The sequence below is a fragment of the Pleurodeles waltl genome, chromosome 7, assembly GCF_031143425.1.
Source record: "Pleurodeles waltl isolate 20211129_DDA chromosome 7, aPleWal1.hap1.20221129, whole genome shotgun sequence".
Classification (NCBI taxonomy): Eukaryota; Metazoa; Chordata; class Amphibia; order Caudata; family Salamandridae; genus Pleurodeles; species Pleurodeles waltl.
This window is the reverse complement of record NC_090446.1, coordinates 1,314,149,435-1,314,175,141: the sequence shown is the minus strand read 5'-3', so window position 1 is coordinate 1,314,175,141 and position 25,707 is coordinate 1,314,149,435. Positions and strand designations below refer to the sequence as shown.

The 25,707-nt window shown below is 44.5% G+C and overlaps 1 protein-coding gene across 1 annotated transcript in view; it reads left to right on the top strand.

The window, feature by feature from the left end:
• Nucleotides 1-25,707, top strand: part of SPHK2 (sphingosine kinase 2) — a 185,317-nt gene that overhangs the window by 84,239 nt on the left and 75,371 nt on the right. The window contains exon 3 of the mRNA XM_069200637.1: nucleotides 14,233-14,382. Within this exon, the coding sequence (XP_069056738.1) occupies nucleotides 14,233-14,382 (150 nt within the window). The remainder of the gene's footprint in view (nucleotides 1-14,232; nucleotides 14,383-25,707) is intronic.

The window sequence follows — 25,707 nt, the reverse complement described above, 5'->3', positions numbered from 1 at the left end:
TCTTCATGGCTCCGCGCTAGTGGCGTGGAAAGTTGAGGAAAAAAAACTGACCGGGGTGGTGCCTATATAAAACCGCGATGTCATCACGCCACCACAACGCCAACGACACCCGCGGAGTCGACTGATGCCACCTGATGGCGCGCAAGCAGCACTGCCCTGGGGATTATGACCTGCTTCTCTGCCAGCGGTTTCATGGCTGCACCACCATCATGAAAATGCTGACAGAGAATGGGTGGGAGAGGCCCCAGGAGGGCCCCTGCACTGCCATAGATTACGAGCCGGAGGCAATGCTGTAGTCCAGTGTTTCCCAACCTTTTGACTTCTGTGGACCCCCATTTTATCAATACTGGAGCCCAGGGACCCCCACTGAGTCATTACTGATAGTTGGAACCTAATATTACATTTTCTAAGCAGTCGCGGACCCCCTGAGGAGGCTTCATGGACCCCCAGGGGTCCCCGGCCCACAGGTTGGGAACCACTGCTGTAGTCTGTTTCCTGCTAGGCCAGGGGGCGGAAACTTATGTTTCGCCTGCTGACCTAGCGGGAAACTCTTATTAACCCTGTCCGATTTTTCCATCCGCCAAACTCAAAAGCAGGCCCATAGTCTGTTAAGTTATCATTTGTTGTTCCTGTCCCCATTCACAGAGCTGCATAAACCCCTATAGTGTCTGGAGCCAGGGAAGGAAGGACAGGGACCTTGTGCATTTCAAAGACCTCTCTTTGAAGTCTCTTTCACTTCAAAGGCTCAACTGGGTATAGGTACTGCACCCTAAACCCTACCAAATCATACCTCTGCTGGATCCCAGGACATTCTGCCAGGAGGCAAAGGGACTGCCACTTAGCAAATTGCATTGCTGTGTTGGCCTGCTAATTGCAGTGTTGTAGGAGGGACTGCCACTTTGCTACCTGCTCTGCTGTGTTGACCTAATGCATCTTGCCTGAAAGTGAGAAGGCCTGGAACTGCTCTATACATCCTTGAACCCAAGTTCTCCAGGGCCTTGATGGCTTGCCTCCTATTCTTGAAGTCTTAGGGCTATCAAAGACTTCTGTCAACCCTGCTTCAGATGCTGGACTCTGCCAACTGTGAGTCCTGCCCTGCCAAGAGGTGCCAATTCAGTCCTGGGCCTTGAAAGTGGACTCTGCATTGGTTCTTGCAAAACAAAACAGCTGCAGTGACGACTTTGCACTGATCGGAACTGACGCAGTGCCCTTCAACACCGAAGCAGTGCCAATTCAACAACGCGGGTCCCAACTGTGAGGCTTATGGTGGACAGTGCCAATCCGAAGACACTACTGAGAGGCTTGATGACAATGCAGAGCCTACATCGTAGGAGGTTCTACGATGACTCATCTACCCGACTGTGTGGATCGGAACCAATGCATCGAGTCTTTGACGCTTGCACCATCCAAGGCACTTTTTCAGCGGACCCTGTGTGGGTCCTGTTGCCGGCCTGCGCTGCATCGCAGTCAGCCTGAACTCTTAATTTACCCTGGTCTAGCAAGACCTCAAGTAACCTTGTCGCGCTATTGACTTCTATCTTGGGTTGTATTTATTTGATATTTTTTGCGTTTGCTTTACTTTACTCACATAAATATTCTAAACTGGTGTGGAGTCTTTTTGAGGTGTTATTCACTGTTTCTGTAATTTGTGTTGCACAAATACTTTACACATTGCCTCTGGCATTAAGCTTGATTGCTCTGTGCCAAGCTATCAGAGGGTGAGCACAAGTTAATGTAGGTTGTGGATCTGACTCACCCTGAAAATAGTTGTGGTCCCTACTTGGACAGGGTACATACCCCTGCCTTCTAGAGACCGAATTTTAACATCTAGCTACAGATTGCTCACTAATGTCAACCCATTCCCTCTTTTGGAGAAAGTGTTACTACCCTTTATAATAAGATGGCAAGTTAGTTAGGCACTCCACCGATAGGTATAATCAGTCATTTGAAATGCACTTTGAAGGATTTGGCAAAAACAGAGTAGAACTAACGTAGTTTCTCAACTGGGTGTCTGGTCTTCTAAGCCATATTTTTAATTGTATGCACTGTATAGGCGAGTCTTTAAACAGTTGTATCTTGAAAGAGTAAGCAGTTAGCAAAGTAGATGTTGATGTCATAATAATATAGAGCATACTATGTTCCATTCACATCAAGTTGGTACAGCTAACATGTGCATCGCCCCGTTACAATGCCTGTGTGGCTGGGGCTTTCTCAAGGCTGCAAAGTTAAACAATAATACTTTACAAACTAATTTTATGTTAAAAATAAATAAACTTCCTCACGTGACCCATGTGCAGGAAAAGGGAGTAGATGTCATTCTGGTGGCACTCGTTTCCTTATATCCTTAGAAAAGTGACTCATCATGCCAGTAATTCACATGCATTGTAGCCTGTTGTGTGGAATCCTTATTATTAGACAAAATCTGTTCAGGGCACAAAGACAAGCGAGGAAAGAGAACAATGTTAAAGAAAATAGTATTAAAGAGAGGAAAGCAACATGCAACCCGAAATTCTTTGTGCCACATGCTGGTGGGTGGGTGTTCAAAATTAAAATGGAGTAAGCTCCTGAGTACCAATTAAGGTGAATACTTGTATTTTCTGTCAGTTTATAGTCCAAGCATATAATACTACGTCCAGAAATTTCATAGAGAACAAAATCAATATTCACTGAAAAGAGACCAAAAAGAGGGAAGATGCATGTTATAAAATCGTCCCTGAAGAGGGCACCAAATTGATCTTTGTTATGTTATTATAGGAAATTCTATATTTAAACTTTCACAGAGTAGATTTTCTTACTTGGTATCCAAGTCACCATGCTGCATATTACTATACCTGTTAGAAAAAATATATATAGAAGTAATTTTGTTAAATATAAAATATATTTATGCTTTTAACCCAGTTCATGAACGCAAGTTTAGAATACGTATATTAATTGTCAAACCGTCACCATGAACAAGGGATACTTAGCGTTAAACACGGTTTGTGACTGCGAGTTTAGAGTACGTTTAGTAATTATCAGACCATTTCCAAGGGATAATTAACACTGAATCAAAGAAACAATTAACCCATTGTCATACAGCATGAGTTTTATAGTAGGGGTTGAATATTACACAGGTTTTTCCCACCACTGCTCCATTGTTCAAGTTAACTCAAAAGTTGCTATACTAAGTTATATACACCGGTTACCCTGAGGTAAATGGTATTTAGCTCAATCTCATGGACATACAACCTCCAAAATCATGCGACATAGATAGAATACTGGAAAAACTGAGCCCGAGGGGAATTCCATCTCCTTAAAAACATCCCAACCCTTATTATAGGCAGGGAAACGCTCTGAAACCAGCAAGTCACTGAGGTCCATTGTGATGTTTCGTTCTGTCGCATAATAGTCAACAGCCATTTTAAATGTAACCACCAGTCGTTTGATACTCCACTAAAGCTGATGCCAAGGTATGTGAAGAAAAAAGATACCGCCATCTTGGAGTGGTAAAATAATTTTGGAATGTGATCTAATAAAGGTGTTTTTAATGAAGACGCTCATTCATATTTATTGAAAGAAGCAATCATATTTCCAGCTATCAGTTATTTATAGAGCAACATTGGGGGGGGGGGGGAAGCACTTGTATTACATGACCAGCTGTGCTAACTTAAAAATTACTTATAAAGGTGTAATTATACGTGAGCTGTGCAATTCTTTGTGAAGGCTCTATGACAGAAGTATGTAGCTGTAAGGGGATATCTTATTTTGGCCCATGCCATCATTTAAGTACAGTACACATACAGCACCCCAAAAGGTATATAAGAAATTGTTTGCACCAATATTGTAATTAGTTCACAGATCTGAGAGATAAGGGTATTCACAATAATCATTTACTGAAAACAGTTCAGTATACCAGTAGTCTTTTACCGTAGTTTTGGTGAGTCATATAGTATTCGAAAAATCTGCAAATTCCTCATTAGATTTAAATGAAACTTTCATTTTAAACTCCTGGTATCTAACATCACCCTGTATTTCAAGTCTCTAAACCTTGTTGATTAAAAATAGGAAAACTGAAAGATAATTAGTTCATATATACAGTGGAAAGCATGTGGAAAGCAAATTCCAAATAAATCCAAATCGACTCCGTCATCATATCCTTAATACCAAGAGTTGGAAAAATGATATACTACTGGTATTATGAAAAGTAGTTGAGAGACCTTAATCATTTTACTACATCATATTTTAGCTACCACTAGAATTGTAGTCCTTGTAAATAGAAAACAAAGTACTGCATTAATACGATAGACTAGGAGAATAGAAGATTTCGAAAAATCAAACAGAAGTAGGCGGGAAAGGTCAGGAAGCACACCGGACAGACTTCTAAGGATCCTTCAGGTCAACCAATAATGGAGATCCGTGACCTATTTGAGCCGTAGCTTGCTCTATTAAACTTGAGGATCATCCTGCTCTCTTGTTTGCGTAACAGAGACTCCAGGTCCCCACCTCTAGGATTTTTGTTCAGTTTGACGAACCCATAAAACAAGAAAGTTCTTTAATTTGGGTGATATCCCTCCAAATGTTCTACTAAATGTAATCTGGAATCAGATTTTTGAATGTTGCAGAAGTGTTCTTGGATCCAATGTTTAGGGGCCGTATTGTGCTGTCTATATAGTTCTTTCCCCAGGGGCAAATTATAATGTATATCACATTAGTACTTTTACAATTAATCAATTCCTGAATCTTTTTTTAATGATTATTTAGGACACGTTTTCATTTTGCTTATTCCAAGTTTGCAAATAGAGCAATTTGTACAGATGTAGACGTCTGTCTCTGAAAAAAGTGTGAGAGAGCTGCTGTTTTAAGTTTGTGGCCCTTTTAGAATTGAGCTGTGTGTAAAATCCAGTTTCATTTTGTGGTGATTTGTGCTGTCATATGAGTTTCCAATGTTTATGCAAAGCTTTTCTGACATGGTAATGACCACTGTGAAAATCTGTGGTGAGTCTGATCTTTTTATTTATTTCATTTAGCCTTTGTGAGGCTAATAAGAGTGTATTCCTATCCAGTCTCTCAGTTTCATTCATAATCTCTATTAAATGGCGCTCCTCATAGCCATGTTTTTTAGGCGATTAGTTAGTTTAGTAGTCTTACTCTTGTAGTCCTCCCTCTTGCTGCAGTTCCTTCTAATACATAGATATTTTTCTTTAGGGATGTTTGTGATAATGGAAGCATGTAGAATAGAGTTAGCTGTGGCTGTCTTTCTGTGTAATTTGCCATGGAAGCTATTGTACTCTTTACACAATGTAAGATGTAGAAATCCCACGTTCTTTTTGGAAACAGAAGATGTCACTTGTAGTCCCCATTTGGTCTGATGCAATTTAGAGATATATTCCTTAAATGCTTTCTGTGGGCCTTGCCAAATTAGCAATATATCATCAATGTATCTATTCCAAAGAATAATATTATTGTTAAATCTTTCAAACTCCTCATGTCACGGTTTCGAGCAGGTCTGATCAGGACTCTGGTTGGGACACCCCTTGAGGTCACCGAATATCGTAAAGAGGTAGTATACTGGGGAAGAAGAGCAGCTAAAGGCATACACGGAAAGGACAGCTATGGACAGGCACAGGAAAGTAAAAGCAGAGCAACCCTTGTGTGAACCAACAGGAAACAGATTACGAATGGACAAACATGCTGGGGTTGTACACAGAGTAAAGCACAGAACCTCCCACAGTGACAGGGAATGTCAATGCCTCTGTGCAGTTTGCTCTTACAGATAGTTACCCTGCCAGCCCCATAGAAAGGAGGCAGCAGAAGTGATTCTGTCTCTGGACCCTAGAGCACAAACAAGGAAAGTACTTACATACACAAGACATGCTCTTGTCGGTCCAGCTGGAAACACAGTGGCGATTCCTGAGAAAACAGCAATAGCACACTGTCACTGTTAGGCACGAAAGACAATGTATAACACTAGACAAGGATGGGGGCTGGAATTGCCTCCTGGAAACCAGGAGCCAACCCCAGAACAAAGGAGGACACTTATTCACTGGTGAAGACTGATAGAACACTTACCAGACACAAATAACCAAGAAGAAACAGAAAGGAACAAACAAAGAGGCAGAGGCAAGAACTAGGAACAGGCTCAGGCTGAAGCAAAGGCGGGACTAGGACTTGAAAACAGGGCGCAAACTTCTGGCTGGGACAAACAGAGACAGGACTGGGAAACTGAGAGCAGGCTCTGGCTGGAACAGGCAAGGACAGGGCTGGAATACAGGGAGTAGGAAATGAGCAGTAAACAGGACTGGGAAACAGAGAGAAGGTTCAGGCTGAAACAAAGCAGGAGCAGGGCAGAGAAACAGGGAGCAGGCTCTGGAAGAAACAAACAGGTACAAGGCTAAGAGATAGGGAGCAGACTCTGGCTGGAACAATCAGGAGCAGGGCAGAGAAACCAGAAACAGGATCAAGCTGGAACAGAACAGGAACAAAACTGGAACACCATCCGACAAAGGGTCTGTAACACAAAGGAATCGAACTCCAATGCACGACGGGGTCTTGAGGAAATGGCTGCTTATAAGCAGTTCCAAGCTGGGCTGCACAGGAGAGGTCTCAGGTGTGTGTAGTTTCAGACACTTGCAAGTACTGGAGGAGAGGATCCGGTGAAAAGGAGCAACTGGACTTCTCCCATAGAAAACAATGGGAAACAGAATCCGGGCTTTCCTGACTACCAGGCTGTGCATTATGGGATTTGCAGTCCCAGGAAGCAAATGTAGTACTACAAAAGTGTACCATGGAGAAAAGAGAAACAAACAGGAGTCAGCAAGGGACTCTAGATAAGTGTTTAAGGTGATTCCCAGACTTCCGACAGTCCCCTTACAGCGCCCCCTAGAAATGGGACGACAGAGTCGTAACACCTCATGCCACAACCAGTATTTCTCAACTTCTCCCATAAAAATACAGACATATGTTGGAGCGAATTTGGCTCCCATCGCTCTCCCTTGCAGTTGGAGGAAAATGGAACCATTGAAGGTGAAAAAAATTGTTACATGGAGAGAAATCCAACATTTCTAAGATCATCTGGTTTCTTTCACAGTAATATACTGGTCCACTTGACAGTGCTTTTTTTACTGATTCTAGTGCATGAGAGTGTTTAATAGAGATGTAGAGGCTTACAATGTCTGTTGTTGCTAGGATGTAATCTGGTTGCCAATCAATATTGTTGAGTTTCATATGTATGTTCTTTGTATCCCTAATGTCTGAAGACAAAATCTTCATGAAAGGTTTCAATTCATTGTCTATGAATTCACCCAGTCTTGAGCATATAGAGTCAATGCCAGCTATAATGGGGCATCCTTTGGGTGGGAAGCCCGGTTTACGTATTTTAGACCGAATGTAAAGTACGGCCATTACCAGATGTTTCATGAAAAGTAATTGTTTTTCTTCTAAGGTTAAGATCCCCTTGTTGTACCATCTGTCAAGTAAACATAGTAAGTTTGTTTGTATTTCTTTAGTGGGATCATACGCAAGTTTCTTGTAACAATTAGAGTCCTCCAATTGGCGGTAGATTTCTGTAAGATGATCTTTAGTATCCAAGATCACTATATTACCCCTTTTGTCGGCTTCTTTGATGTATAGGTCTGTATTCCCTTTTAATCTTTTAATGCCGGTTTGTCCATACTTGTCATATCTGAGGGTAAATATTTTGCTTGACTCTTGTATTTGTTGTACTCTTTATCTAATTCATCCTGTACAGCTGTGTAGAATAGATCAGTTGTATTTTCTGGGGGAAGAACTGGTGTGAACCTAGATTTGGGGAAAGAAAACTCTTGTTTTCTTTTAAGTGTGAAACATCTATTTCCATAAAGCCGCAAGGGCAGAAAGTTCCATTACGTGGTCATTACCATCAGTGTCAGACAAATTTGTTAATAGCTGAATGTCTTTCAAGTCCTGAACTGTCAGTTCACTAGTTATTTGTTGACTGTGGGTGGTTTATCCTGTTGCAGGTTTATCTGAAAAAAATACTTTAAGTTTAAGTTTCCTAATAAATTTGAAAAGGTCGATCTTTGTTGTATTTATATCCCTGCTGCTGTAGGGCAATAGCATAGGCTCCTTTCTAGTAATTTCCAATTGTGATTTTGTCAGTCTGATGAGAAAAATTACATACTGGTTGGTTGGGTTGTCCCTGGCTTTGGTGAATTCCCTCTTCCGTGCCCACGTTTGGACTCCTAGTGTAGATGGCAGGCCCGTTCCTGTATTTGGAGTGTGTTTTCTTGTATCATGTGCGTCTGGTCGCCAGTACTTTTGCTATATAGTGTCATTGACGTCATCACAACTCCATGTCTGATGTTGGAACAGAATGAATAGAGCCTACAGATGCTGCAGGGCTTTTGCAGCTGTTTTCGGGATCTAATTTTGCACCTGGGATATTCGAAGGTGAGGAATTGGCATGTCAATAGAGTATCTACCAGAAAGATTGCTACCAATGGTAAGTAACTTTTTTTCACTGTCTAGGAAAGTAGTTAATTTCTATGGCAGGATTATGCTTGTTCAAAATTCTCTCCTCACTAAAGTAGTGGAATCCAACACTGGTTTAAAATAAAACTTATATTAAGTGTATTGGGATGACCAGTCCACTGCTCTCAGAGTATTCTCCACCCTACTTCCAGTCAGTACTGCTTTGGATGCCTTTGCCACTTAGTATGCCTGAAAAAAATTCAAAACTAGCCACCTAGCCCACTTTGCCAGTGTGGGTAAGGAGAATGGGCCAAATGGCATCCAAAAAATCTCAAAACTTGCATAACATGCTCCTGAAGATCATTTTACTTACATATACTTTCTGTTGGCCTCAGAAGGCGGAGTATGATAACAAGCTAGTATTGGACTAACTTCTTGAATGTGTGATGGATATTCCACAGAGAGTACAGACACTATCTTTGTCATTCACATTTAGATCACGTCACTCGGCAGCCAGTGTAAATGTGATCGTGTTTGTGTTTCATTTTATTTCTTCAGGTCCAAGTTTACATGGGGATAAGGCGATGCACCGAAGGGCAAAGAAATTGCACACAGGCCTAGCTACTTTTCTCTATTTCTTGATGATACTGACTTAGGGTGATAGCCCAGGTCAGAAAACTAATGGATGGGGCATTGGTAGTGGCTCTGATATAAAGAGGTCAAGAGTGGGCTTTGGTTCTCTGGAAGTTTCTTGATATTCACCAGTTTTTCTGTCACAAATTAACACCCTGCTGAGGGTTTTTGGGGTAGGAGGTGTATATTAATCATCTTGTATTGGCTAGTTTGTTAGGATGTGGCAGATGTCATATGATGTTGGCAAGTTCCTCAACTTTTGCTTCAGGCTTCATTGTTTATGATGGAGGTTTGGGCTGTCAGAGTACACATGAAATGCTGGTCACTCTACTTTGAATAATTATTATTTGGAGTGGGATATAGATCCCTTGGGTTCAGAGGTTATCCACATTCAGAATCTGTTTGTCTTGTTCTCTCTGAAGACAGTAAGATCTATTCTATGGTAAGCTCATTGAAGTCTTGAACTTCAGAGCTGCTAGGTGTGTAACATGACAAAGTGCCCCTTGGTTTTCTGCATTCTTCTTTCCACCATTTCCATGTTTAATCATGGTTTTCTCTTTGCTCTGAGGACCAAAAGTGTCACGATTCTTGCAGAAACTGGTGACCAGGAGGTAGAAACGAGCCCCAGAGATTACTGCTTGAGGCCGTCTGATTTATGATACGAGGCCCTGATGTCCTCTGTGCCTTATAAACATTTATGAGTGTTCTAGGCCAGTAATGTTCAAGGATACAATCTTAAGGGCTGCAGCTGCCATTGTAGGACAGAGCTATTGTTAAAATGGGGGCAATCTGGTCTAAGACTCGAGGCAGGCTTTCCGCCTGACTGGCTGCCAGAAGCAGTGATTAAAGGAACCAGACAGTGGTACACAATGCAGTGTGATGTATAATATAATGGATGCAATGAAAACATTATGGTCTATACTACAAAGGAAAGTTCAATAAGTTCAAAGATATATTAAGACAGATCAAGACCTCAGGCACTCATGGTGGATGTGAAAGGGTGGGTAAAGAGATAAAGTGTATTGGGGAACGATGAGCGCTAGACTCAGACCTCCACACGCAGTAATAAAGGGACAGGGGAACAGTACACACACATGTAGTGAGAGTCACTCAATCACATAGCGGACGATCTCACATGTTTCAACTTTCACTGTAGGTCCACCAGCTCCCGTATGAACTCTGTTGGTCACTAGGGGGGAGGGAGGGAGGAAGGATGGGGAGCAGAGGCCCCACATATACAAATATTGCAATGTAGATACAGTTCAAAGGGGTATACTAGGTCACAGGAAAACCACAAAGTGGTCACACTTTGCATTGTATTGGTTACCGGTTACCAAGAAGATCCACCTTCATGCTGCTTTGTATCACCCCCGAAGCAAAACATGGAACGGGATCACTTTTCTTCAGGAATAAAATCACCAAATAGATACAACAAAGGAACCTCCACTCTAAATTGGAACCCTGCCTCAAAACCCCAGCATACAAGAAAAACATGGATGGTACCTCATTCTCTATCCAAGCAGCCACACTATGGAATTTGTTACCCACAAACATAAGATCCATCAATACCTATCTTTAATTCAGATGACTACTCAAGTTTGCTCTTCACTACAAAACCACAATTCTCAAAACGTAAATGTACAGCATATGCTAGTGTATGTAAACATGCATAATTTGATTATACGTTTGCATTTAGCTATTCACATTTTTTTGTACAAATATATACTGCTTATGGTTTAAAATATATAGACATTCTTAGAAGCCTTCTAAGTTAATGTGTAGACATAACTTATTGTTAATATATATGAATATATTATGCTTAACATGTATATAAATCACTGCATAGTTTACGTATGTTATTTGTATATATGTTTATGGATCTCTGTTTTATTTTCTCTATCAATGTGTAAATATGATCTTAATTTTATCTATGTGCTTCACTGTCGACATATGGAAAATATCAAATAAACAGATATAAATAATCTCATCCTTTATCTATGTCATTATATCCTCTACCCCCACTCTCTAACTTATCCAAACCATATTTTAATACTGTGGTCTCCCAAACAACCCTTTCGAGACACTTCCCTCCTCTATCCCTTCTTTGGTTCATCCCAAATCTCATTTTACTACTATATCACAGAAAACACCTTCTAAATTTATCCTTCCTCTATCGCTGCTTTATCCTATAAAATCAATCAATCATTCTGGATTTTGTGGAGCGCGGTCTTCACCATGAGTGTATCCAGGCATTGAAGTGCTGCTGAAGGGCTCAGTCGAACAACCAGGTCTTGAATCATTTTCTGAATTCCAGAAGGGAGGGTGAGGTCTCATAGGTGAAGTGGCAGTTTGTTCCAAGACATTGCAGTGAGGTAGGAGAAAGAGCATCCTCCACTGTTTCTGTGGCGAGGCACAGGGAGGAGGAGTGCAGGTGTCTGGAGGGAAGGTGGAAGTTGAGTCGGTGGTTGATATATCCTGGTCCTTGGTTGTGGAGGGCTTTGAAGGTGTGGATCGTTATCTTGAACTAGCCTCTCTTCTGGATGGGCGGGCCAGTGGAGGTTCTTGAGGTGGGGCGGGGGGTGATGTGGGTCTACTTGGCGAGGTCAATGATGAGTCTGGCTGCAACTTTCTGTATCGTCTGCAGGAGGTGTTCAGTGATTTCTGCGTAGAGTGCATTTCCATAATCCAGTTGGCTGGTGATCAGGGCTTGTGTGATGTTGTGTCTAGTGTCGATGGGAAGCCGCTTGAAAATCTTGCCAAAAGGTGAGGAGGCAGGTGGATGAACACATGTTGATCAGTTTACTCATTGTGAGCTTACTATCCAGAATGATTTCAAGGTTGCAGGCTTGATCGGTCGTCATCGTGAGGGTCCCAGTTTAGGAGGCCACCAGGTATCGTTCCATGGGGAGGTGTTTACGAAGATCAGCACTTCTGTCACGTCTGTGTTGAGTTTTAGGCAGTTGTTTCTCATTCAGTCTGTGATATTTGTAATGCACCTGCAGATGTTTTGTCAGTGAGCCAGAGGGGTTTTTGATAGTGAGAGGATGAGATGGGCATCCTCTGTGGTGAATATAATGTTTAGTCCATGCGATCTTACGACGTTGGTCAAGTGATGATGTAGGTGTTGAACAGGATAGACCTGAGGGATGAACCTTGAGGGATTCTGCAGATGTTGTTCTTGGGTTCAGTGGATTCTCTGGGTTCTTCCTGTGAGGAAGGAGATGATCCATTTGAGGACGTTTCCATGGATTCCAATGTTGTGCAGCTTTTTGATCAGGATGTGGTGTGATACTTTGTTGAATGTCGCTGAGAGGTCGAGGAGGATCAGGGCAGCCATTTTTCCTTGGTTGCTGAGGGATCTGATGTCTGTGGCTGCCATCAGGACAGTTCCAGTGTTGTGGTTGGCTCTGAATCCAGACTGGGAAGTGTCAAGAACATTGTGATTCTCCAGGTATTCTGTGAAGGGCTTTTCAAGGACTTTGGTGGAGAAGGGGAGCAAGGCGATGGGGCGGTAGTACTTGAGTTTGTTGGTGTCGGCGAATGGTTCCTTGAGGAAGAGCTTAACTTCTGCGTGCTTCCATTCTTTGGGGAATGTGGCAGTGGCAGTGGCGATCAATGCATTGAGGATGGTGGTGAGCTTGCTGCTAATAGTCTTGCTCCCTAAGTTGTAAATTTGGTGAGGGCATGGGTCTGTGGGTGCTCCTAAGAGTACGGAGATCATGATGGCTGTGATGCCTTGCGTGGTGAGATGGTCCAAGGTGGTGAGTGGGTGGTCGTGTTCCTTATCCATGGGGTTGAGATGACTGAGGAGCTTGGTGAATTGGGGTTCGAAGTTTCTGTAGATGGCAGATGTCTTGTTGTGGAAGAAACTTGCCAGGGAATCGCAGAGTTCCTGTTTGGGGGTGATAACGTTTTTGGTGGTTGGGGATCTGAAGAGTTCCTTACTGTGGTTGGAGTTTGCTTCAATCCTGCTAACACTTATGTCCAACACTCCAATTAACTTTTATTTATCTATACTATAGTAATCCACTACTCATCCAGTTTGGGTTCCGGAGTTGTTTGCTACTCACCAAAAAGTGCTTCAGTGACTTGTCAGTAGTAATAAGCGCTATGTAAATAAAAACAGAATATGAAGTAGAACTACATTATTTATGGTTCTCGCAAAAGGATCAAAAGCTCCTTGTCCCGGAAGCTGCATTTAAGTACTAACTTACCGTCTTCCTGATGAAATGTGCCTCTTCTCAAGGAAAGGCTCTTGATCGGCTGCATTACCAGGAATGGTTTGTAAACCCATTGCCTCGTACTTAAGTGCATCAGTTTGGCCCTTTCACAAAAATATGTTTGACCTTACATATTACCTGACGAGAGAAAAAAAAAAAGCACGTTTGCATATTTGCCTGCACCTCCTACTGTAAGCTGTGGAGGAGAACAAGGCGTCTCAACCGAGATATGTGACAGTAGTAGTAGTAGTAGTAGTAGTAGTATGCCTAGATACCTACATCTGGCGTAGCTTTCAAGGCCTACCATTGTACCTGCTTCATGAATTTGAAATACAATGTTTTAACAAAAAGTACTCACAAGCAGATTCCTAAAAGGTCGCCTGTGCCTTTTTTTGGTAAGTGAAGCCCTGTGTGCCTATTATTGCACTGATTTCTTTTTACGATCTCGTATTTAGTCCGCTGTCTAAGCCCAGCTGATGATGTACAAGTATTCATTTCAATCTGCATGTGGCAAAAAGAATCTCAGTGGACCATCTTCTCAGGATGAGAAATTATTTGGTTAAATGATTATCATTTAGAATCACTTAGGTTTCATCGGAATTTGAGAAACCATCTCTGCTTAAATTGTGTGTGTTGGCCCTTTATTTTTTAAAACGTATGTACAATGCATTGGAACTATGCCCAGAATCAAAAAGGAGCGGGTCTGCAGTACTCTCTAGCGACTTTGATACTTATAGGTCTCAGATTACATTGCAAAATCATTTAAGATAATGTGATGTTTAGTGTTATTTCTTAATCTTTTATGTATATTCATGGAATTATATGTAACTAACTGTAGCCTTAAATTGCTAAATGACCTACAATAACCAATGATAATGGAGTGACAACTTTGTTTTAGTGTATGTTTATCATGCAGTTTCTCATCTCGTCCTTTTTTCTGCCATTGTTATAGAACTCGAACCCAGCCTGCTACCCCGTCCACGCCGCCTGCTGCTCCTGGTGAATCCCTTTGGCGGCCGGGGCCATGCCTTGCAGTACTGTCACACGCACATTCTGCCTATGATCACCGAGGCTGACATCAGTTACAACTTGATTCAGACAGGTGAGGGGGGCTTGACTAGACATCATTTGTCACCTGATTCCGACAAGTGTGGTGGCTTGACGCGGCATCAGCTACCACTTTATTCAGACAGGTGAGGTGGCTTGACAGGGCATCAGCTACCACTTTATTCAGACGAGGTGGCTTGACAGGGCATCAGCTACCACTGGATTCAGACAGGTGAGGTAGCTTGACGGGGCATCTGTAACCACTTGATTCAGACAGGTGAGGTGGCTTGACGGGGCATCCGTGACCACTGTATTCAGACGTGAGGTGGCATAACGGGCCTTCCGTGACCACTGGATTCAGACAGGTGAGGTGGCTTAACGGGTCATCTGTTAGCACTTGATTCAGACAGGTGAGGTGGCTTGACGGGCATCTATTACCACTTGATTCAGACAGGTGAGGTGGCTTGACGGGCATCTATTACCACTTGATTCAGACAGGTGAGGTGGCTTGATGGGACATCAGGTACAACCAGATTCAGACAGGCGATGAAAATGGAAGGAAGGGTCACCTGTTATGAGATGGGAGCTGATCTTCAAGGAGTACCTCTTTCTGAAGTGACATGCCAGCAGCTAGTAGCTCTCCTTCTAGGGCTCCTCATTGCAAATATTCAGCAGTTCGTTTCTGTAAACATGGTGCCATACTCGATTTTTTTAAAGTGTGTTAATACCAGATATTTAAAAGCGGAGTGCTGCATTGCTTCATAATAGATTTATCTTATTTTTCAGAAACCAGCATGGGGGCAGGTAGAGAGAAACACAAATTCCTCGTAATTATAACACCCCTTACCTATGCAGAGGGTAATGTTTAAAAGCAATGGCGGCCGGCAGCTTTGGGAGAAAGGGGGGCGGGCGGGCGGGCGGGAAGCACACACACACACACACACACACCATTCATTTTAAAACATCACAAACCAAACACTCATTCTTTTACACGCGCACGCACATCAATTAACACTCATAACATTCAAACATGCACGCATGCACCAAACATTCATTTTAAAAGATCACACACTCATTCTTTCACACACACACACACACACACACGCACGCACGCACGCATAGCCATTAACAACACTCATAACACTCAAACACGCATGCGCCCCACCTTCAGCCTCCAGGTCCCTGGAGGATAGGACTGCTGCCTTCCCTCATTGGCTGACCTTAGGTCAGCCAATGAGGGAAGGCAGCAGTCCCAGCCTCGTCACAGAGTGGGATGGGGTTAGTGAGACTGCTAACCCCACCTCACTCTGTGACCAAGTGTCACTGATTGACACTCGTCCTGGGCGCCTCAGGGCTTAAACCTGAAGCGCCCAGGGCGAGTGTCAATGGGTGACGCTTTCCTCGTCACCCAGGGGAGGGCCTCGAGGCACCTTTGCTGAGCCGAGGAGGTCACGCTCATAGGAGCTCTGACCTCCTCAGTCCAGCAAAGTTCACCTCAGGGAGCCAGGAATCTGCGCAAATCGCTCATGGCTCACTCCTGGCTGTCTGAGCTGAAAATGAAGAGTGTCTGTCAGGCTGGCCTTTGTTCAGCCTGACAGACACTCTCTATGATGGGCAAAAGGTGGGGGGGCGTGGCCCCTCCGCCCTAAAGGACGGGCCACCACTGTTTAAAAGGCTGACTTGTAGAATCTACCGCAAAGTGATTGGGTAGGAAGGGAAAGGCTGGGCCCTCTAATACATGGAGCACCCTTCCAAGCAAACTTTAACTTGTCAAGTTTTACAGCTAATCTATGGAAGAAATTCTGTTTTGCCAAAAGCTGCCTATTTATGAATTTTCCATGTCATTCATCAGGGCTCATATGAAATGAAGAATTTCAGTACAATACTGCTTTAGGTGGCAAGATCATGATGTGCATCTGTCCCCTTCCCCACCTCTCATTGTGTTGCTACATATTTGGGACTGTTTAACGGTTCATGTAGTGTCTTCTCTTGCACTCACTTGTGCTGTTTTTTAAGTCACCTGGTGACATAGAGGGATCTGACTGCTAGATCAAGGAGGAGTTGCAGGATAGTTGGTGTTGTAGCTAGCTCTGGCGTGTGGTGTTAGTGCTATACTTATTGTCTCTCAACTCAATGACTAAGGTATGCTTTACTTCGTATTTTGAAGCAGTTTGTCCATCTATTGTGGTCTGACATAACTGTGCCTCTTTTTCTAGCAGACCAGTCACTATCATATCTGTGCCTTAGCCCCAGTGACCAGAAAAGGATGAGCAAGACACTTTAATATGAGCTAGACATTACAAAAATACTTTATTTCCAAAACAGTCTATCAGTACCTGTATAAGGATTGCCTTAACTAAACTTATTGTTGTACGTACTCGCTGTTTACTTTTGCTAAGGCTTTTCTTTTGTGTCTTCATGGAGCGGTGGAAGTAATGTGAGGGCTGCCACCCTGGGGTGTTGTTCTTCATGCCTTGAAAGTAAGAAGCTGCAGTCAGTTCTGTTGTAATTTTGATACAGGTAATACTAAGGCCGTTTTCAGTAACCCACCCAGTGCCTCACTTACTACTAGATGACATTTTAAGATGCTGCCTAGTCCAGTCAGTGGTTTTGGTGTTTCGTGGTGCTTCCAATTAACTCCCTCATGCATGTGATTATAGTGGTTGGTGAAAGAGAAAGAAATACTCCAACAGTGGAAGTAAATTCTCGGCTCTCCGTACAGAAAACATTCTCCTCTACCAGGTCACAAAGATATGCCTCAGGTCACAGTTTATTTTTTGGACCATTGTGAAAGGAAATTCAACATGAGCTTCTGGCGAAGGTTGGATAAAAAAAATTCTCAGTGTCTGGTTTTCCTCGTTTCCTGTCGCTCACATCGGGGTCGGCTTATACACTGCCACACTGTCTCCATTAGGATCCTTGATGTCTTCTCTTCCTCTCGATGCACCGTCGACTTTCTTGTTCGCTTCCTCCCTCTTTCATTCCTTTAGTCTCTGTTTCTCTGTTACTTTCTGCTACATGTCTCTCCACTCCTTTACTTTCCTGCTCTGTTCTCACCCCTCTGAAAATTAGGCATGATGTTCCTGCTGGGAATGTATTGAACTATGTAGCTTCTCCCCTAGTCAACAGGTTATCTCTTTTACTCGGTAGTACTGAAAACACTTCTTGTTTGTTGGATCCAGGTTGCTGGCAGCAATTATTGTGATTTAATGATTACATAAAAGTATTCAAAGACCTTTATTGCACATGGCTCTCGGTATAGGTTAATATGGTATTACTTTTGTGGATGGAATTTTGAAGGTGTATGAATACTTTTATGTTTAAGCCATTATGGACCAGTAGCCCACAGTGTCCTACCCAACGTCTACAGACCCGTGCTTAATTTGTGCTTGTTGTTACCGGTGCTGAGCACCGGCATTTATTTTTGAGGGCCGGCACTTATTTTTCTGCCTCAAGCATTTACTACGAGCAAACAGCACTTATAGAAAAGACAGAGGAAGAGAAAAACGAAAAAGCGCCACGAAGGGAGAACATAGAAAGCTGCAAGAGTGAGCCGAAGGGACAGGGAGTGGCTGTAAATGGACTAAAGAGGCCCGAGATGGCTTCAGGATTACGCTGCCTCACTATTCTGTGTTTGCACATTTAATTGCAGCAGCCACTTGTTTCAGAAGAGAGCTTTGGGCAACAGCACCTTTTTATTTACAAATTAAGCACTGCTACAGACCTTGTCCTTCATACTTATAAATGGACTTCAGAAAGGGTTTCAATTGGCATTCACTGATTTATTTCAGTTCTTTCTTGTACTCCACGTTTGAGCTGAAGAGTCTTTTTCAGGATACCTAATACCCGAGCAACCTTTGCCATTATGATTCTGCATTGAACATAGCATTAGTTCTCAAACTATTTATGCTGAGGAATTGCGTTCGGCAAAGCATCACATGCCACGATAACTATAGTATCTGCCCTCTGCAGTGACGAACTCCAAGGATGTTAGGGTTTTTTTTTTTTAAAGCAAAACCATCCGTTTTTGGTGGATTCAAGATCTAAGATTAGGAATGGTGCTACAATATCATATCTGATATTTTGTCCCACAGATAAATTGTGGCTTGAATATTATTTACAAAAATACCTGCCTCTGAAATTAATAATAGAAAATGTAAATCCAATGGGATGATTTTCATGTAAAAATCCACTTAGGACATATTTATTTCAGATATTTGTTTTGCTAATGATATTCTGACATCCTGCACTAAGTTTAATAATGCTGCTGGATAATCTGAGGTGCAAATAAGGCCTGCTCTGATCAATGCACTGCATGCCTGAAGTTGTCCATTTTGCTGGATCCCTGTGTGGTCTTGCCTACGAGATCCTTCATGGCCCGATGTTAATCTTTTTTGCTGCAACTTTAGTTACATTTCTTCCTTGACAAACATTTCTATCCTCTTCAGAGTCTGGTCAAGCTTTCTGCTTGATGGATGAATGAAAAATGGGCTCACACCTATTGCGAACCTCAGACTATCCTTTCTCACTTTCTGTCCTGTTTTAGAAAATCTTTCTTTGTTTACTACTTTTCTTTGTCATGTTCCCTTTCAGTACTTGTTCCCTTGTTTTGAAGCCCAGTTGCCAACGGATGCTTTCCTCTCTACTGGTCCACTTCATCTTAGTACAATCAACACACACTTATCTTAAATCTTAGTGCTCTCTCTCTGAAGTTTAGTTTCAGTTTGTCTTGAAGTTAAAATGGGGCAGAGCTCTACACAACCCCGTGATCAAAGAAAGATATATACATAAAATGCAACCTTGTGCATGAAAACAACAGCAATTGTGTTTGTAACAACATTTTTGAGATCTGATTTGCAGTTCATAAAGCACATTTTTCAGACTTTAATACCACACATTACTGTTATTCAGCTTTGGAGAAGTAATTGCAAGAAAGGCAAAAGCATGGTTATTCTCAAAGTGCAGGTGCTTCTTTTGAACAGGTTCAGGGAGTAGGACTAGGAGCTGAAAAATAACTGTCACATTGCACCATGGATAGTGTTAACTCTAAAAAGTAACATACTGCAGTGCAGCAAGAGTACTGCTTTGTGTACTCACAAATGGCTTTCTGAATTATCCCCCATAGTTTTCGAAATACAGCGTGAAAAATGTTTTTCATGTGTGCCAATAGAGTTATCATTTCAAAAGGAAACCACAAGACTGAAACATTATTTCTGATGTGAATTCCTCACCTTATGAATTCTCCCAATGCGCCAGCATTTGATGGAAATGTTCTTCCTAGCTCCTCATGTTGATGAGGACGTCACAATTGTATGGCTCCGCACGTAACTCCATCTGACGTCATCGGAGCCATAAAAAGTCGCTGACGTTGGTTCCCTTTTTTCAGCGTCTTCTACGATAACGTTGTTTTCCTACATCTTGGCAGTTACTGTTATCGAGGGAATTGCTGTAGAGTGCTACAATGTCTCCACAGACAAAAAGTGGGATTTTAGCCTTCTAGCGAGTGCAGGGGTCACATGCCAGAGACGGATCCGCACGAAAATTGCCTTTGGTGCCTGAGCTCGGATCACGACATGGAGGGGTGAGTGGCCTGAACCTGAAGGCCTTGAAAGAGAGAGAGGCTAAGCATTTTTTGGCAAAAGCTAAGGAGGAGCAGAGAGGTCGCCAAAGATCAAAGGCAAGAGATACTTCATCGCATCGATCCTTGAGGTCGCATAAGAAGCGACGCCAACAGCATGAATCTCAGCGTCGTTCATCCAGAGCTCGGTCTCAGTCCCATGGAATGGGAGATCGGTCCTACAGTGTCTCCTCAGCCTCGGAGTCCACAGGCTTCTCCTGTGCCGACTTTAATTGAGATCTCCGCTTCCCCGGCAAGCCCAATGGCCCTTTTTTCTTCTGCATCCACTCATGATCAGGAGTCGGGTGTGCAAGCATCGGAGCCAGTCCAGCCACCTCAGGAGGAGCAAGGGTTTCCTGCCTTTCCGGCTCCAGGAGCTGATCCTTCAGTATTACTCAATGCTATGTTTAGCATTTTTAACAGAGCTATGGCCCCCATTGGTGCACCTGCTGGTCCCATGAGTCCGTTGCAATTCACACTGGGGACACAGGCGCCATACAAGCAGGGCCCGTTTGTGCCCTTTCTTCCATGTGAAGGTACTGGTTTGGCACCCGATCAGCGCACAGTGTGGATTTGCCTCCCTCTCCTCCACCAGAGTGATCTTCTACTTTGAAACCGACACCTATCCTGGATCTGAGGATTTTTAATTGGTTCCTCAAACAGGAGAAGTTAAAAATGCTAACCCTAGCCCAGGTCCTTCCTGCTTTGAGCAAGGAAGACTGGATAGTGCCTATCGACTTACAGGATGCTTATTTTCATATCCCTATTCTGAAGTCGCACTGGAAGTATATCCGGTTCGTGGTAGGATCGCAATACTACCAGTTTGCGGTCCTTCCTTTTGGTCTTACTTTTGCACCTCGAGTCTTCACGAAGGTCATGGCAGTGGTGGCTGCTGACCTCAGAAGGAAGGGAATATCTGTTTTCCCTTACCTGGTGATTGGCTGGCCAATGCCGGGTCCGCAGAGGTCGTGCTGCATCACTTGCGGGTGACAACCCAGTTGTTGTTCAACCTGGGCTTTACAGTGAATGTGCCCAAATCTCCCCTGGAGCCCTCTCAGCGCCTCCTGTCCATAGGGGCAGTACTGGACACAACATTGAATCAGGCCTACCCTCCTCGGAGGAGGATTCAGGACATTCAGGTGTTGATTCCAATGTTTCAGAATGGAGCGGCTATTCTAGTCCTCAAGGTCCTACGTCTGCTCGGTCTGTTCACTTCCTGCATTCTGTTGGTCCTCATGCACGTTGGCACATGAGGGCTCTCCAGTGGTGCCTCCGCAAGCAGTGGTTTCAACACAAAGGGGATCGCGAGTAGTCGATAACGATCTCCAGAGACACTGCAGTGGGTCTGCGATGGTGGGCTGTGGATGGCAACCTATCCCAAGGAAGGCCGTTTTGTCTACCACCTCCGGTGACCACAGTCATAACGGATGCTTCCACTCTAGGGTGGGGAAGCACATCTGGGGGACCTGGAGGTCAAAGGCCATTGCACTCCAGTGGAACAGATGTTTCACATCAATATGTTAGAATTGCAGGCGATACGTCTGGCTCTCAAGGCCTTTCTCCTGTCCATTTGTGGTCAGTCAGTTCAAATCTTGACAGACAACACTACCACGATGTGGTACATAAATAAGCAGGGAGGACTAGGATCGTACCTTCTCTGCAGAGAGGCACTGCAGCTCTGGACCTGGGCACATAACTATTGGATTTGCCTAGTAGCAAACCATCTGGCCGGACTTGTCAACGTACATGCGGACAGTCTCAGTCAGTACTTTTCAACCGATCACGAGTGGCGTCTTCATCCGGACGTAGTTCTTCACGTCTTACGGACGTGGGGAGTTTCTCAGATAGACCCATTTGCCACTCGCAAGAACGCACACTGCCCGTCATTCTGCATCCTCCAGTATCCGGTGCAGGGGACGTGTTTCAGCTGTCTTGGTGCGACCATCTGCTTTATGCATTTCCTCCCATACCCTTGATTCCTCGAGTTCTGAGGAAGATTCGCCAAGATAGGGCTCAGGTCATTTTAATAGCACCGGATTGGCCAAGAAGGGTGTGGTACCCAGACCTCCTTCAACTCTCTCTGTGCCCTCTGCTCTGTCTCCATCACAGGGTAGATCTCCTCTCGCAGTCACGAGGCAGGTTCCACACCTCCAGAGCCTGCACCTATATGCCTGGAGATTGAACGGGGCAATCTGAGTTCTTTTTCTCTCACTCCAGAAGTGGTGGATGTTATCTTATCAGCCAGGCGATACTCCACCAAAACTGTTTATGCCGGCAGATGGGCAAAATGTTATACTTGGTGTGGGGAGAGACAAATTGATCCCTTAAAGGCCCATTTATCTGATATTTTGCTTTTTTGACCTTTTCTTGGCACAGAAGGGTTGTGCAGTTGAAAGGCTATTTGTCAGTGCTGTCGGCCTTTCTTTGCCTTCCTGATCAGCCTTCTATATTTAGCTCCCCTATAGTTCTTAGGTTCCTTAAAGGGTTAACTAACTATTTTCCTCCCACCCAGTTTGTAATGCCTCAGTGGGATTTGAATTGAGTTCTGATTTTTTTGATGGGTTCACCATTTGAGCCTATGCATATTTGCCTGTTGAGGCTTTTAGTTTTAAATACAGTTTTTCTAGCAGCCCTGACGTCAGCTAGACATGTGAGTGAGCTTCTGATCTTAGTGTGAAACCTTCTTTTACAACCTTTCATGCTGACAAGGTGGTGCTGAGATCCAGGGCGGCTTTCCTTCCTAAGGTAGCCACTCCCTTTCATCTGGGACAATCTATAACACTCGTCCTTTTACCCTCCTCCCCATCAATCAAAGGAGGACGAAAGACTGTAACGCATTGTTCCAAGAAGGGCTCTGAGTTTCTACATTTAGAGGACGAGAGACTTTAGAATTGATGATCAACCCTTCACTGGATATGTTGGCAAAATGAAGGGCAAAGCTACCACAAGAGAACTCTTTCAAGGTGAGTCATTCTTTGCATAAAGAGGTGTTATTCGCTAGCAAAGAAGGTTCCTCCTCAAGGTATTTGGGCCCATGCCACCAGGGTTAAGTCTGCCACTTCGGCTTTAGCTAGATGTGTATCAGTTTTTGATATTTGTAAGGCAGCAACTTGGGCTCATTCAATCAATCAATCAATCAGTATTTTTAAAGCACGCCTACTCACCCGTGAGGGTCTCAAGGCGCTGGAGGGGGCCTTATCCGAAGAGCCACGTATTGAGGTTCTTCCTGAAGAGCAGGGGGAGGTTGTTCCAGCTCTTTGCTGCAGTGTAGGTAAAAGATCGTCCTCCGGTGGTGGTTTTGCAAATGCGAGGGACAGTGGCCATCTTGGCCAAGCGGAGGGATCTGGTGGGGGTGTGGAAGGAGATACAGTGGTTGAGGTAGGCTGGTCCTGAGATGTGTATGGCCTTGTACATGTGGGTGAGAAGCTTGAAGGTAATTTGCTTCTCAACCGGTAGCCAGTGGAGGGTCCTCAGGTGTTGGGAGATTTGTTCTCGGCGAGGGAGGTCCAGAATTAGTCTGGCGGCGGCGTTCTGGATGAGTTTAAGTTTTTTGATGTTCCTAGTTGAGGTGCCGGCGTAGAGGGCGTTGTTGTAGTCAGGCTTGCTTGTGAATAAGGCGTGGGTGACTGTCCTGCGACAGTCTGCTGGGATCCATCTGAAGATCATTCGGAGTTTGCGGTGTGCTAACAGGAGGAGGTGACAGAGTTTAACTGGTGGGGTCATGGATTTGCGGGCGTGCTCGGTCGGTGCATAGGTGGGCGCTGAGGGATGTGGGCCATCATGAGTCGTCCCAAGCTGAGGTGACGTTTCCGAAGATGATGAGCTCCGTCTTGTCGGAGTTGAACTTGAGGCAGCTTTCTCTCATCCATGTGGCAACAGCTTCCATTCCAGCGTGAAAGTTCCTTTTGGCTGTGTCTGGGCCTTCGGTGAGGGAAATTATGAGTTGTGTGTCATCAGCATATGACACTATGTTCATACCTGGCTTCTGATGGCAGCAAGTGGGACCATGTATATGTTGAACAGTGTGCGACTCAGTGAGGATCCTTGGGGGACTCCGCAGTTGACTCCTATGGGTCTGGAGGTGTAGGGCGGGATTCTGATGCTCTGCGTCCTCCCGGAGAGGAAGGAGTGGATCCATTCCAGCACTCTTTTGCGGGTTCCCATGTCACGGAGTCTGATGCGCAGACTGCTGTGGGAGACCTTGTCGAAAGCTGCTGAGAAGTCGAGGAGTATGAGTGCTGCATTGTGGCCGCGGTCTAGGAGTAATCGGATGTCGTCGGTGGCTACCAGGAGTGCTGTCTCTGTGCTGTGATTGCTGCGGAAGCCGGACTGGGAGCTGTCCAGGGAGTTGTTGACCTCGATGAAATTCTATAGTTGTGCGTTGATCGATTTCTCTAGTATTTTGGCGGGTAGGGTAGCAGCGAGATGGGCCGGAAATTCTTTAGTTCTGGTGGGTCGGCCGAAGGTTTCTTCAAGAGAGGGCCTATTTCGGCATGTTTCCAGTCCTCAGGGAAGGTGCCCGTGCTGATGGAACAGTTGATAGTGTTACGAAGCTCGGGGCGATGGATGCGCTGGCTCTGCTGTATATATGGTGCAGGAGGGGTACGAGGGGGCTCCTGAGTGGGTGCTGTTCATGAAGTTGACTGTTTCCTCCCAGGTGAGTGTCGACCAGTCATGGATGGTGTCTGAGCGGGTTCCGGTGCCAGGTGACAGAAAGCTGTTGTAGATGTCCTGGATCTTTTGGTGGAAAAATGAGGCGTTTGTCGTAGTGGTCCTGTGACGGGGGATGCAGGTGGCTTCGAAGGGGGGAGCTTTGAACTCGTTGATGACTGAGAAGAGTTCCTTTGAGCGTTGTGTGGAGGAGTTGATGCGCTCCAAGAGTGCACCCTTTCTTGCGTTCTTGATTTTACGTCGGTGGGCTGCGGTTGAGGCTCTGAAGGAGGCGAGGTATTCGCTGCATTGGCTGTCTCTCTATTTTTTTCTCAAAAACGTCTGCAGGTACGCTTTGATTCTTGGAGTTCGGTAATAAACCAGCGTGCCTTCTTAGATACGTGTGTGGCCGATGTCAGCCGGAGAGGGGCTAGGGTATCGGTGTATTCGGTGATCCATGCGTAGAGGTTCCGCGCTGCTGTGTTGGCATCGTCTGATTGGGAGGGAGAGCTTTGGCGAGCAATGAGGTGAGTTGCACATTGGTGATTTAGTTCCGTTTCCTGTTTGGGGGGGGGGGGTCCTGGAGGTGCGGCTCCGGCTTCTGGATGCAGTGACTGTGAAGTGTATGCAGCGGTGGTCGGGTCAGTCTGGGGTGGAGATGGTCTTGATGGTGATCCGGTTGCTTGAGGTGAAGATGGGATCCAGTGTGTGTCCTGCGATATGTGTGGGTGCGGAGACCAGCTGTCTGAGGCCGAGGGTGGCAAGATTGTCGAGTAGAGCGGTGGTGTTTGGGTCAGTGCGGTCCTCAAGGTGGAAGTTCAGGTCGCTGAGGAGGCTTCCCTCAACACTTTTGCAAAGCATTATTGCTAAGACTCAGAAGTTGGGAGGGATGGCCTTTTTGCCCGATCTGTTTTGCAGGACTTCTTGGTATGACCAGTCAGTCACCCACCTCTGAGTGCGGGACTGCTTAGGGATTCTATTCACAAGGTGAGGAATCAACAGGTAGTTGTATCAATCAGAAATACAATTTACTTACCTTCGGTAACACTCATTCTGGTGGATACAGTAGCTACCTGTGGATTCCTCACAGCCCCTTCCGCCTCCCCATTGCCT